Below are 13,204 nucleotides of genomic sequence, written 5' to 3'. Positions count from 1 at the left end.
CCCAAAACTGTCCACAAATTCTCCAAGTGCGGTCTGACCATTGCCTTACAAAGCCTCCACATTATATTCTTGCTTTTTTTGCATTTGAGTCCTTGAAATGAATGCTGACATTGTATTTGCCTTCTTAACCACCAACTCAACCTGCAAGTTAACCTTTCAGGACCCCCCAAGACTCTTTGCACCTCTGATTTTTGAATTTTCTCTCCATTTAGAAAATAGTCTATGCCTTCATTCCTTCTACCAAAGTGCATGACCATGCATTTCCCTATACTATGTTCTATCTGCCACTTTTTTGCCCATTCTCCCAATCTGTCCTCTACAGATACTCTGCTTTCTTAACATTACCTGCCTCTCCACCTATCTTTGTATCATCCGCAAGCTTGCTGATAAAGCCATCAGTTCCTTCGTCCACATCATTGACATGTAATGGGAAAAGAAGCATTCCCAGCACCAATCCCTGCAGAACACCACTAGTCACCAGCAGCCAAGCAGAGAAGGCCCCTTTGCTTCCTGCCTGTCAGCCAATCTTTTATCTTTCCTGTAATACCATGGACTCCTAATAAGCAGCCTCATGTATGGCACCTTGTCAAAGGCCTTCTGAAAATCCAATTAAACAATACCTACTGACTCTCTTTTGTCTGCCCTGTTCAAAGAATTTCAACAGATTTGTCGGGCAAGATTTCCCCTTGAGGAAACCATGCAGACTTCAGCTTATTTTGTCATGTGCCCCTAAATCGCATTCTTGATAATGGATTCAGATCTTTACAATCACTGGAGTCAGGCTACCTGACATATAATTATTTTTTTCTGCATCCCTCTCTTTTTAGAGTGGAGTGACATGTGCAATTTTTCAGTCCTTCGGAACCATTCCTTATGGGAGCAGAACCACTTCTTAATAAATCTTCGTTAAAAGGAGCACCGAAGCCCATCCCCAGCTATCCCACCCATTCCTTTTCTGCACATATGCTGTCGTCGTCCTGTTCCTCTAGCTCCAGCCCTGTTTTGATAACATTTTGCCTATAATAACATTACAGTATGTTTGTTGTTGCCCAATATTAAATCCTGCTGCCCACTGCTGAGTCACACTGATGACTTAATTGCTGAATCATTTCTAACAGAGCTAAAATGCAGTCTGATGGCGAAAGTCACTATTTTGGAATCATTGTGCTATCTTCAGCTATTTTAGAATCATCCATCTGTCTTCAGCAGAAAGATTCTGTGCATATACTATCATTTGAAAGTACATAAAGCTACAATACAGTAACAGATGGAATATTCGGTTTAGTGATCATTGTCCGCACAATTTTAAGTGCTAAGATTTCTTGCTTGTGGCTGCTCAAACAAGGGATTTTTAATGTTTCATGATCCTAACAATTTGCATCTTTTTCTCTTGGCCACGTGCCCTGACCTTGAACAATGCGACCCTTCACTAGAAGTAAAAATTTTAACATGAATGGGTTGCACCTCAACTAGGGATATTCACTGATGTTGTTTGTGAGGGCTTAAACTGTTCTGACAGTGGGATGAGTGCCACGTGAACTCTTTGAGAAAGTCAGGTTAACCAGACTCAGTAAGAGAGAATGTGAGAGAGGCAAAATATGATGGTTAACATGGAAGGAAACCAAGAAACTAATTTCTGGATTGCAATTCATTTGTGGATACTAAGAATAGATTATTAGACAATAATTGATGCAAGTTAAGAATAGAATAATTAGTTCCAAATAGCAGTATTTATTGAAATAGTGATGGAAAATTATCAACAAAAACAGAAATGGCAGGGGTCATGGGTGAGGTTAATTGATCAGTAATGCCGCTATCAATGCTCAGAGTGGATGGTTGCAGTTTCCCTCCCTTAGCGGAAAAAAATATGACAGGTTTGTAAAGTGGAACTCAAAATTGTTCAAAAGGACATTCTCATTAGTTACATAGAAACATAGAAAATAGGTGCAGGGGTAGGCCATTCGGCCCTTCGAGCCTGCACCGCCATTCAGTACGATCATGGCTGATCATCCAACTCAGAACCCTATACCTGCCTTCTCTCCATACCCCTTTAGCCACAAGGGCCATATCTAACTCCCTCTTAAATATAGCCAATGAACTGGCCTCAACTGTTTCCTGTGGCAGAGAATTCCACAGATTCACCACTCTCTGTGTGAAGAAGTATTTCCTCATCTTGGTCCTAAAAGGCTTCTGCTTTATCCTCAAACTGTGACCCCTCGTTCTGAACTTCCCCAACATCAGGAACAATCTTCCTGCATCTAGCCTGTCCAATCCCTTTAGAATTTTATACGTTTCAATAAGATCCCCCCCCCCAATCTTCTAAATTCCAGAGAGTATAAGCTTAGTCGATCCAGTCTTTCATCATATGAAAGTCCTGCCATCCCAGGAATCAATCTGGTGACACACATCAAAGTTGCTGGTGAACACAGCAGGCCAGGCAGCATCTCTAGGAAGAGGTACAGTAGACGTTTCAGGCCGAGTCCCTTCGTCAGGAAGGGTTTCGGCCTGAAACATCGACTGTACCTCTTCCTAGAGATGCTGCCTGGCCTGCTGCGTTCACCAGCAACTTTGTGTGTTGCTTGAATTTCCAGCATCTGCAGAATTCCTGTTGTTTGCGTTTATCAATCTGATGAACCTTCTTTGTACCCCCTCTATGGCAAGAATGTCTTCCTCAGATTAGAGGACCAAAGCTGCACACTCTAGGTGTGGTCTCACCAAGGCCTTGTACAACTGCAGTAGTGCCTCCCTGCTCCTCTCCTCGAATCCTTTTGCTATGAATGCCAGCATACCATTCGCCTTTTTCACCGCCTGCTGTACCTGCATGCCCACTTTCAATGACTGGTGTACAATGACACCCAGGTCTCGTTGTACCTCCCCTTTTCCTAATCGGCCACCATTCAGATAATAATCTGTTTTCCTGTTCTTGCCACCAAAGTGGATAACCTCACATTTATCCACATTAAATTGCATCTGGTGAGTGTAATGTTGATGATAAACACGGTCTTAGAAACAATAACTGGAGGAAGAAAACAAATACTTGAATTGGGTTTTGTAGAAGGCAGAAAGTATTTGGTTAAATTAACTGAATTTTTTGATAGGTGTCAAAAAAAGAAGCTAAATTAAATCTGCTGTGATTCAGTGTTGTAAAACAATAAAACATCTGGGGGAAGGGGTGAGTAAAAAGTATTGTATCATTTCACTTTTGCAAGTGATTTCATTCACAGATTAAAAACTGTTAATACCTTCCTCCAACCCCAACCATCTTGTATGTCCTTTGTTACTTTGCATCTGATGGAAATGTAGATTTGTAACCAAAAAGAGATGGACTTGTTGAATTTGTTTGTCATTACGCATGTACAAGCTGTAATAAATATTTAGTGGTTTCTTTCTTTTCTTTACAGATAAGATAATGAAGAAATAAAGATGGCATTTAATTCAGAGTCAACCGCCAGCCCCAGTGTGACAGTGAATTCCAATTCAACCAAGGAGTACTGCTACAGTGCTCGGATAACAAGTACTGTGCTACAAGGCTTACCCTTTGGAGGTGTTCCTACTGTGCTTGCACTAGACTTTATGTGCTTTTTGGTATGTGTGTATTTTTGGATTTGTATATTCAGCATGTTACTATTTCCATGTTTTTGTCAACTATTTTTTTTAAATTCAAAAGCTACTGCTAATCTTGCTTGTGTTTATGGGTTATATGTGGAATTTACTGTCAAGACAGCCATGAGGATGATGCCACAAATGGTACCAAATACTTCAGGCAGAGGCCAGTTACTAACTCTGTATGGTCTTGAGTATTCCCTGGGGATTGAGGAGGACTTGCTTCCCTCCTGGTTCTGAGATACTTGGGAGTGCATTGTTAGAACTTCTGACTCTTCCACCAGTGAGTCAGGAATGCCTGACCGAGTCAGTGGGTAGTTTGATGTGGTGCTTTTCTTCTAATTAGGCTGGGGTCTCAATACTGTGTGCAGTTGCTGTTCCTCCATGTTTGGGCCTGTAATTTTTAGGCATTAGTAGGAAAGTTCAATTTTCAGAGGAGGTTTTGAGAGTACTCAATACTCCTTTTCCTCCATCCATCCAGCAATCTCTTCCATGACTAGCTCAGATTTTAGCAATCTGGTGTGGGGCATTTTGTGGCGATGTCTTTAGTCTCTTTCCAAGGCCTGCAGTAGGTAACACATGTCAAATGCTAGAGATCTCTGCTGCTGGTAGACAATGAGTTTTGATCTTTAAACACACTTTTCCTCTGGCAACTGATATTTTGAAAGCAATAGGGAATTGTATTATCAATGTAGCCTTCAGAGGTAACTGCTGCGAGTTATAAGTGCACCAGTGAAAATAAAGCCTTAATCATTCCAGGCTAAGTGCTTTTTAAAGACATTAGTCTAAGCTCACAAGTGTCTTCCTTGTCCAACTATGCCAGTATCTCTTATTGACATGTATACAATCCTTTAATTCCTTACTAAGCAGCATAAAGCCTGCAGCAGGTTAATGTCAGTACCACTACCTCAAGGACAATTAAGAGTTGACAATTGGTGCTTACCTTACCAATGGCTACAATATCCCCTGAATAATAATACCTGGGGATACGAATTGACAATAAATTGGACTGGTCAAAGAACACTGAGGCTGTCTACAAGAAGGGTCAGAGCCGTCTCTATTTCCTGAGGAGACTGAGGTCCTTTAACATCTGTCGGACGATGCTGAGGATATTCTACGAGTCTGTGGTGGCCAGTGCGATCATGTTTGCTGTTGTGTGCTGGGGCAGCAGGCTGAGGGTAGCAGACACCAACAGAATCAACAAACTCATTCGTAAGGCCAGTGATGTTGTGGGGATGGAACTGGACTCTCTGACGGTGGTGTCTGAAAAGAGGATGTTGTCCAAGTTGTATGCCATCTTGGACAATGTCTCCCATCCATTACATAATATACTGGTTGGGCACAGGAGTACATTCAGCCAGAGACTCATTCCACCGAGATGCAACACAGAGCGTCATAGGAAGTCATTCCTGCCTGTGGCCATCAAACTTTACAACTCCTCCCTTGGAGGGTCAGACACCCTGAGCCAATAGGCTGGTCCTGGACTTATTTCCATCTGGCGTAATTTACATATTATTTAATTATTTATGGTTTTATATTGTTATATTTATACTGTATTCTTGGTTGGTGTAACTGTAACAAAACCCAATTTCCCCCGGGATTGATAAAGTATGTCTGTCTATCTATCTATAAATTTGTAGATAAAATTGGCCACAGACACAGCTTGAGTTGCATTGGGTTTTAATTAGGTACTCGAGCTGATGATAAAGTGGTGGGTTCAAAAATGTTGTCATTGGAAGATGTATTACACAAAGTCCAACATCTTTCTGTAGCACTTAAGTACATCTATGAAGCATTCTGCAGAAATTTACAAATTATACACAACTGTGGTTGATAGTGAGGAAAATTCTTAAGACTGCAGGAAGATTTAATCAGTTGGGCGGAAAAGTGAATTCAGTTTGTCAATCTCCAAATGGCATTTAATCAATTTGGGTGTAGTCAGCTGTTGCAATGTAAAAAATGCACAATTCCTAGAAAGACTAAGTGGTAGGGAATGTATCCATTATTATCTAGCTAACAGAATGTTTGAGCAGTTGAGTATCTTGGCAATGAATATATTAGTAGTTAGACAGCAGCCTGATATCCTCCTGCTTCCTTGCATTGGATCACAAGCCCATGTTTCAAGTTGATATGTTCTGGTAATATACAAGTGGCAGAATAACTGACTCCTCCCACCACTATTCCTACACCTCCCCTTCACATACAGATGTAGTTCCTCACCTGATAATTATTATCTAGAGCAATGTAACTAATCTTGGGGGTGCTTTGGTAAAATTCTGAAAGTTGTTCATAGTAATACAGCATGGAACCAGGTCCTTCAGCCTGTCTTTGTCCATGCCAGCCACATAATCTACTTGAGCTAGTCCCATTTAGATGCAATTGGACCATATCCCACTGGACCCTTCATATCCATAAAAGTCCAAATGCCTTTAAACATGTTCTGCCACTTCCTCTGGCAGCTTGTTCTACATATCCAAACTCTCAGTGTAGACAAAGTTGTCCCTTGGGTCCCTTTAAAACTCCTTCCCCCCTCCCCTCCCCAACCTTAAACCTATGCCCTCTTACACAGAGTCCCCTATTCTGGTGGGGGAGAGGAACATTGACCATCACCTCATCTATGTCCCTCATGGATTTTTTTATATCTCTATAAGGTATATCAAAAAAAATTATATAAATCTGGGAGGTTGGAGCCCAGCCCATCAGTCCCCCCTTAGTGACTCCTTCCCCCATTCTTGGCTTTTTCGCTGTCCACTTTGTCTTGAACTACATGTTTCATTATTTTTTTCTGTCTCTCCCCAAAAATGCTAGACACTTTGCCTCCGAGAATTCATGTCAAAGAGACACATGCAGTTTTTAAAAGGGACAGCTGTGATTTAGGGGAAGGAAGAAAAATAATCCTGACCAAATCTAGCATTTGCCACTTCCATTCATTGCCTTTTTAAAGTTCATACTTTCTTGTGTAACTTCAGGACCTTGGAAAGTTCAAATATCTGACAAATGAAATAAGCTTAGTGTGCAAATTCATTTATTTTAATGAACAAAGCTGTTAGACTTCATACATCCCAACTTTATGGCTTTAGAAGTATTTATGCCTAACCTTATGTTCTCAAAGCTAGAAAAGCTTCAGAAATTTCAAGTATCCAGGAGTGTAGTGTAGGTTTAACACATTTAAATGCAGTAATGTTGCAGAGTCAATCAATTGATTGGTTGGAACTTGGGCAGATAGTAAGGGATTAAAATATATTTAAAAATCTGGAAGTGGGTACACAGTAAAGAAAAACTTGGGAATCTCTTGCAAAAGCTCAGCAGCACTGATATGAATATTAAAACAAACAGAAATCACAAAGTGATTCACAATGGTTTAATGTCATTTCCAGTACACAAGTGTAAAGGAGAATGACAATAATTGTTACTCTGGATCCAATGGAGCACAAAAAGACACTAAGATAAGGAACACAACAAAAAAAAAATAAATAGCTTATAGACATTGTGCATAAAACGACTACATATGGTGACTCTGATATGAAATCAGGTCGTTGTGCTGAGTGGAGATGTTGTTCATCCTTGCTGCTTAGGGAAAGTAACTGTTATTGAGTCTGGTAGTCCTGGCTTGGTGTTGGTGTATGGCCAAGTGGTTAAGGCATTTGTCTAGTGATTTGAAGGTCGCTAGTTGGAGCCTTGGCTGAGGCAGCATGTTGTGTCCTTGAGCAAGGCACTTAACCACACATTGGTCTGCGATGACACCGGTGCCAAGCTGTATGGGTCCTCATGCCCTTCCCTTGGACAACATTGGTGGCATGGAGAGGGGAGACTTGCAGCATGGGCAACTGCTGGTCTTCCATACAACCTTGCCCAGGTCTGCGCCCTGGAAACCTTCCAAAATGCAAATCCATGGTCTCAGGAGACTAATGATGCCTATAAAAAGTCATGGCTAGAATACTGTGTAGCCTCCTCCCTGATGGGAGTGGGACCAACAGTTCATGAGCAGGGTGGGTGGTATCTTTCATTATATTGTTGGCCTTTTTCCGGCACCTTTCCGTATATATGATGGCAGATGGACTGGTGCTGGTGATGCATTGGACCGTTTTGACTACCTGTTGTAGAGCCTTCCTGTCCACTGCAGGGCAGTTTCTGTACCATGCAGTGATCATGTTATGCACGTTATGATGCTCTCTACTGAGCATCTGTAGAAGGTCATGAATATTGATCTGCGTAGTCCAGCACAGTTATTGTGTGCAAAATAACAATCCCATCTCTCTAAGTTTGAAGAGATGAGTGGCCTTCTGCTCCTGTGATTTTTTTTTTGTGTTCCAGGTTTCCAAACTTGGCTGCGTACACAACAAAAAATAAATCCAAATGCATTAAACTTTGAGGCCCACCTTTCAGTTTATGCAGATTGTCAATTCTTGTATGTATGACATATTGCAACCAAAGAATAATAATAAATAATGCAAGGTATTGTATTGACTCATTGTAAAAATAAAGCTGATCTAAGGGCTAAATGATTTGAATTTACCAAATTCAAATCAATAATTTTCCTCATCTTCCTTTGACCGATTACTAATACATCCATGTAATTTGGAAATGTACAGAACATTGACCAAAGGGAAGCACTCAAAAACAGATGCCGGAAATACTCAGCAGGTTGAGTTGCATCAATAGAAAGGCAGTGGAACAGTTCTAATAGTGTAAAACCAGGGTGACCACAGAGATGAACTGTAAACAGGATTATCTAATTAATAAATGAATGGAAGCAGTTAGAGTGAGAACACAGACAAAATAATGTAGGAGTTGAAGACATGCAGCAGATTAGAATAGACACTTTCTCCATCCCAGGGGTGGTGGGGGAGGAATGAAAAGGAGCTGGTGGGGTAGAATGTGAAGTGGGGAGAGTTTTCCCCTGGAGGGGAAAGAATGAGAGCAGAAATATGGGAAGTGCATGATGAAAGTGATCTTGCCAAATCCCTTCACAAACAAAAGAAAATTTACAGACGCTGGAAATCCAGACAACCCACACAAAATGCTGGAGGAACTCAGCAGGCCAGGCTGCATCTCTAGAAAAGAGTACAGTTCGACTCTTTACTTCATTCCCCACCCCACTTCAGGTTTCACCTATCACCTTGTGTTTCCCTCACCCCTTCCCCTATCTTTAAAATCTACTCCTCAGCTTTTCTCTCCAGTCCTGCTGAAGGGTCTTGGCCCAAAACATCGACAGTACTTTTTTCCATAGGTGCTGCCTGGCCTGCTGAGTTCCTCCAGCATTTTGGTGCGTTGCTTGCCAACTTCCTTCATGATATTGCCTTATCTTGGCGTTCCGGGCAGCTGCAAGTAAATGAAGATGACAAATATGTTATGCCGATATAACTTGGGTTAAGCCCAATTTATACTTCTGCGTCAAATGTACGCCGTAGGGTGACGTGCACCTCCCCAAAAATGTAACTCACACGTCACGGCGACGCAGACTGCAACAACTGTGATTGGTCCACTTGGTAGCATCGCATTTCCTCCTACGTATTTCCGGTTGCTTTTCTCGGCCATGTCTGTACACTGATGTGAAATAAATGGTTGGAGACAATAAACCTTGTCAAATCTACCTGCCGACATCCGAAAATATTTGAAATGCATTTCCTCGTCCATTCTCTCACAAAGAAACTCAACACAGTTACATAGAAACCCCACTGCCAACTAGCGTTTTCGTGGTGAATTGCAGAGCAACGCAGACACAACTATGTATGCTCGCTACGGCGTAGGGCTTTGCAAAAGTATAAATCAGGCCTATGGCATAGCCCGTATGCACAAGTATAAACCAGCCTTTACTCAACTCTGCTGGGATATGCAAGCCCAAGGTCAGGTACACAGAATAAGTCAATTAAGACCATTGCTATTGTTGAACTTGGAATGTACAGTACAGATTTGTTGTATATTAGCTATGTTTTCATCTCTTTCGCTTTTATTTTAGGCACTCTTGTTTGCGTTCTCTGTTCTACGGAAACTGGCCTGGGATTATGGGCGTCTTGCACTGGTTTCGGATGCTGACAGGTAAACAGCATGAAGTAGTCTTCTTTGTTAATATTTCTGTTGCTATTAGGTAGTATTGAAGGACCACAATACTTCCTAACCTATAACAATTTTTTTGTTAGACTGATTTTCAGATTCTGCATGTTTGAGTGAAGACTCTGATTTGGTCTGCATCCCAGAGTGCTTAAGGAAGTGGCCCAAGAAATAGTGGATGCATTAGTGATAATTTTTCAAAACTCGTTAGATTCTGGACTAGTTCCTGAGGATTGGAGGGTGGCTAATGTAACCCCACTTTTTAAAAAAGGAGGGAGAGAGAAACCGGGGAATTATAGGCCGGTTAGCCTAACGTCGGTGGTGGGGAAACTGCTGGAGTCAGTTATCAAGGATGTGATAACAGCACATTTGGAAAGCGGTGAAATGATCGGACAAAGTCAGCATGGATTTGTGAAAGGAAAATCATGTCTGACGAATCTCATAGAATTTTTTGAGGATGTAACTAGTAGAGTGGATAGGGGAGAACCAGTGGATGTGGTATATTTGGATTTTCAAAAGGCTTTTGACAAGGTCCCACATAGGAGATTAGTGTGCAAACTTAAAGCACACGGTATTGGGGGTAAGGTATTGGTGTGGGTGGAGAATTGGTTAGCAGACAGGAAGCAAAGAGTGGGAATAAACGGGACCTTTTCAGAATGGCAGGCGGTGACTAGTGGGGTACCGCAAGGCTCAGTGCTGGGACCCCAGTTGTTTACAATATATATTAATGACTTGGATGAGGGAATTAAATGCAGCATCTCCAAGTTTGCGGATGACACGAAGCTGGGTGGCAGTGTTAGCAGTGAGGAGGATGCTAAGAGGATGCAGGGTGACTTGGATAGGTTGGGTGAGTGGGCAAACTCATGGCAGATGCAATTTAATGTGGATAAATGTGAAGTTATCCACTTTGGTGGCAAAAATAGGAAAACAGATTATTATCTGAATGGTGGCCGATTAGGAAAAGGGGAGGTGCAACGAGACCTGGGTGTCATTATACACCAGTCATTGAAAGTGGGCATGCAGGTACAGCAGGCGGTGAAAAAGGCGAACGGTATGCTGGCATTTATAGCGAGAGGATTCGAGTACAGGAGCAGGGAGGTACTACTGCAGTTGTACAAGGCCTTGGTGAGACCACACCTGGAGTATTGTGTGCAGTTTTGGTCCCCTAATCTGAGGAAAGACATCTTTGCCATAGAGGGAGTACAAAGAAGGTTCACCAGATTGATTCCTGGGATGGCAGGTCTTTCATATGAAGAAAGACTGGATGAACTGGGCTTGTACTCGTTGGAATTTAGAAGATTGAGGGGGGATCTGATTGAAACGTATAAGATCCTAAAGGGATTGGACAGGCTAGATGCAGGAAGATTGTTCCCGATGTTGGGGAGGTCTAGAACGAGGGGTCACAGTTTGAGGATAGAGGGGAAGCCTTTTAGGACCGAGGTTAGGAAAAACTTCTTCACACAGAGAGTGGTGAATCTGTGGAATTCTCTGCCACAGCAAACTGTTGAGGCCAGTTCATTAGCTATGTTTAAAAGGAAGTTAGATATGGCCCTTGTGGCTACAGGGGTCAGGGGGTATGGAGGGAAGGCTGGGTTCTGAGTTGGATGATCAGCCATGATCATAATAAATGGCGGTGCAGGCTCGAAGGGCCGAATGGCCTACTCCTGCACCTATTTTCTATGTTTCTATGTTTCTATGTAATTTCAGAATAATCTGACTAAGATTTTATAGCCTCTTCTGTCTATCCCACTTGCAGCAACAGGTTCTCAGCATCCAATGGAAATCTGTTAACTTTAAATAGTAGATACTACCTTCGCTGTTATAAAGTAATTCAAATGAATCACTGTTTCTGTGACCTATCCTTTAAGTCCTGGGTCATTAGTGAATTTAGGACTCCCTCAAAATCATCGTATCCTTTCTAGTGTGTCATTGGGGACCCAAGTCACCCCAAATACAAACTGTTTCAGCTGCTACCATCCGGGAAACAGGGTCCAGAACAGCTTCTTCCACCAGGCCATCAGACTGATTAATTCATGCTGATGCAATTGTATTTCTATGTTATATTGACTGCCCTGCTGTACATACTATTTATTATAAATTACTATAAATTGCACATTTAGACACATAACGTAAAGATTTTTACTCATATATATGAAAGGTGTAAGAAATAAAGTCAATTCAATTCAGTAGTGTGCAGATAGAATTAGACCAGTGTCCTACATCACCTTTGTATTCTCATATTGGTACATGTCATACAGGTCAGTGTTCCATCAGAATCCTGGAGTAATACCACACTGAATTGCATGCAGTGCAGTTAAATGTTGTATTACTCTAGAATTAATGCAGTGCAGGTGGCATGCCAATGGCTCAGTGCAGATTGAGGTACTGCTTCATTGAGCATGCTTACTCCGTTCAATTTGAACTCCCGTGCTCATTGTGTCCATGGCCTCCTCTACTGCCACGATGAGACCACGATGGGTTGGAGGAGCAACATCTCATCTTTTGTCTGGATAGCCTCCAACTTGATGCCACGAACATTGATTTCTCTAACTTCTGATAATTACTACACCTCCTCACCTCGCTTTTGTTATTCCCCATTCTGGTTACCCTTTCACTTCTCTCTTCTCACCTGCTCATCACCTCCCTCTGGTTCCCTTATCATTCCCTTTCTTCCATGGTCCACTATCTTCTCCTATTAGAGTTCTTCTTCATCCCTTTACCTCTTACAACTCCCAACTTCTTACTTCATCCCCTCTCCTCCACTTTCCTACCTTTCTCATCACCTGGTCTCACCTATCACCTGCCAATTTGTCCTCATTTAGCACTCTCTTCCACCTTCTTATTCTGCCTTCTGCCCCCTTCTTTACCAATCCTGATGAAGACCCACATTTAACAATTCAGAAGCAGCTTCTTCCCTACCATCATTAGGTTTCTGGTCCACAAACACTATCTCATCATTCCTTTTTGCATTGCTATTTATGTAGCTTGTAATTTATCATTTAATGTCTTTGCACAGTACTGCTGCACAAAACAAATTTTGCATCATTCAAGAATGTCATAATGAGCCTGATTCTGACTCTGTTTACTTATCACTGAATTTATCAATATCGCTAATGCAATTTACATCTGCCAGCTTGTAACCTAGTCCATTTCCATATACGAGGGGTGATTGATAAGTTCGTAGCCTAAAGTAGAAGGAGTCAATTTTAGAAAACCTTGCCCAGTTATTTTTCGACATAGTCCCCTCCTACATGTACACACTTAGTCCAGTGGTCGTGGAGCATACGGATCTCTTCTTTGTAGAAGTGGTCCACAGCAGGGGTGATTGATAAGTTTGTGGCCTAAGTTAAGAGGAATTGAGTTATTAACTTCAAACTTTCTGCATAATCACTCAGAGTTGAACTGCATGTGCATGTAACGAGAGCGTCTTGGACCTCCAGGTGGTCCACAGTAGGGGTGATTGACCTAGGGTAGGAGGAGATGAATTATACAGCTCTCGTTACGTGCACATGCAGTTCAACTCTGAGTGAAAATGCAGAAAGTTTGAAGT

The 13,204-nt window shown here is 41.9% G+C and overlaps 1 protein-coding gene across 4 annotated transcripts in view; it reads left to right on the top strand.

Annotated features, from left to right (window-relative positions):
* Positions 1-13,204, top strand: part of LOC134342456 (CSC1-like protein 2) — a 211,216-nt gene that overhangs the window by 68,552 nt on the left and 129,460 nt on the right. For all 4 annotated transcript variants that reach the window (XM_063040606.1, XM_063040605.1, XM_063040607.1 and 1 more), the window contains exons 2-3: positions 3,402-3,585; positions 9,563-9,642. In XM_063040606.1, the coding sequence (XP_062896676.1) occupies positions 3,424-3,585; positions 9,563-9,642 (242 nt within the window). In that variant the 5' untranslated portion in view covers positions 3,402-3,423. The remainder of the gene's footprint in view (positions 1-3,401; positions 3,586-9,562; positions 9,643-13,204) is intronic.

This window comes from Mobula hypostoma, chromosome 2, assembly GCF_963921235.1.
Source record: "Mobula hypostoma chromosome 2, sMobHyp1.1, whole genome shotgun sequence".
Classification (NCBI taxonomy): Eukaryota; Metazoa; Chordata; class Chondrichthyes; order Myliobatiformes; family Myliobatidae; genus Mobula; species Mobula hypostoma.
Note: the sequence above shows the minus strand (reverse complement) of the source record. Positions and strands in the feature narration are given on the sequence as shown.